At 37.7% G+C, this 1,638-nt stretch overlaps 1 protein-coding gene across 1 annotated transcript; it reads right to left on the reverse strand.

Moving 5' to 3' along the window:
- Positions 1-491: 491 nt before the first annotated feature.
- LOC143543985 (cinnamoyl-CoA reductase CAD2-like) lies at positions 492-1,226 on the reverse strand. The gene is made up of 2 exons (XM_077036177.1): positions 793-1,226; positions 492-624 (listed from the first exon to the last, which is right to left on the reverse strand). The coding sequence occupies exons 1-2, from the start codon at positions 1,224-1,226 to the stop codon at positions 492-494; spliced, it is 567 nt and encodes a 188-aa protein (XP_076892292.1).
- Positions 1,227-1,638: the final 412 nt, after the last annotated feature.

Consider the following 1,638-nt stretch of genomic DNA (forward strand, 5'->3'; position numbering starts at 1 on the left):
TTCAGAGCCGGGATGATTTTAGCACTTTACTCGTATTGACAATTAGATTAATTTCAAATTATGAAGAGAACATCGTTATATATAGGTTTACAGATTCACCTTCAAAGAGGCGCCAACCATAACTGCCATGATGGTTTTGGTGCTAAACCATAACTACCGTAAACTACATCGTTTATTTTATAAGGACCCTTCCCTATGCACATATTAATGTAACATCCTTGGAACTAATTTAGAACTAACATATAACAATAACAAGCATATATAGAAACTTATCTAGTTCAACAACAGAGATACTGAAAATTATACTATATTGAGCAAATATATACAGAAACTTACTTTGAATGGCTTGGAGATCCATCACATCATTAAATTCACATTAATGCGCAAGTTCTGCTAACCGCATCATACATACTCAGAATCATTTGTGTCCATTATGAAACTAGCATGCTTTATTACACAACAAACCATAATTTCGCAATAAGGGACTAGAATCAGCTTAATAAACTAGACTCTTTCATATTTTCAACAGAGTCTACCAAAGTCTTCTCCAACGACCTATAGTTCCATCCAAGATTCACCAACTTCTCACATGTGTAATTCAGCTTTTCATTCGAAACACGGAGACTGTAATAAAAAGTCAGGTACAATTGTCAAGTCTTAAGAGGCTTAATCGATTTTAGATATAAAGAAACTAGAAAAACATACTCAGTAGGATAACTGTAATGTGGAAACAAGTTCTTTAGCAGTTCTATCAATGACTTTGTCCTCAACACATGTGACGAACACAAATACCTCCCCTCTGCTTCAGGATTTTCGTAGGCGAGGAGCAACGCGTTAGCACAATCACGAACATCCACAATAGGAATATCTATATCTTCCTCGGGTTTGTCGAACTCAAGGAGATTGAAAGAGTTTTTACCTTTGAAGAGGTTCAACAGAATGATGTTCGTGGTACATAACGTCGATTGAAGTATTGGCCCGAATACTACGGATGGACAAACTGAGACAACATTGATGTTGTTCTTTTTTCCGAATTCCAGAGCTTCACGCTCTGATACAGCCTTGCCAGCGCAATACCACTTCTCAGTTTTCATGCAAAATTCAGGATCAGTCCAACAATTTTCATCCACTATTTGATCCTTGGGCCAACTAGGGTTTACAACAACGGCAAGTATAGATGAAACAACGACAACCTTGTTCACTTTACTCTTCAAGCATGCATTCATTACGTTTCGAGTTCCTGTTATGGCACGTTCAAGCATCTCCGCCTGTTTTGACGTGTGACATGCAAAATAAGCCCAAGAATATATTTTTATGTATGCTCTTCTATGTGATTGTTTGTTATTATTTCGCTATTTTGTGATGTATAAAAAAAAGTTAAATTAAGGAAAAACAAAAGGATAATCGGTGATTGGTTGAGGTTTCAGGGGACCCATCCCCTCTTCTTATGATCTCTCTAACGCCCGTTAAGGGGGTGGCACCCCATGTTTGGCGTTTTGGATCCTTTAACCCCCCATGTGTATAACGTCCTTTGTGGGTGAGGTGACTAGCTAGGGGCGTTAGCCTATAACATGTAAGGCCAATATTTGTGACTTGCGATATCAAAGTACGAAACCCGTTATATATTTATGGTCAAGA

Source organism: Bidens hawaiensis, unplaced genomic scaffold, assembly GCF_021521415.1.
Source record: "Bidens hawaiensis isolate Kalapana, Puna unplaced genomic scaffold, B.hawaiensis_p1.1 tig00013397_1, whole genome shotgun sequence".
Taxonomy (NCBI): Eukaryota; Viridiplantae; Streptophyta; class Magnoliopsida; order Asterales; family Asteraceae; genus Bidens; species Bidens hawaiensis.

Bases quoted from the DNA above. Each gene is read 5' to 3' on its own strand.
- LOC143543985 (XM_077036177.1), bottom strand. From the start codon at position 1,226: ATGAATGCATGCTTGAAGAGTAAAGTGAACAAGGTTGTCGTTGTTTCA. The intron at 625-792 runs GTATTTGTGTTC...TTTTTATTACAG, and splicing joins AATCCTGAAGCAGAGGGGAG to TCTCCGTGTTTCGAATGAAA.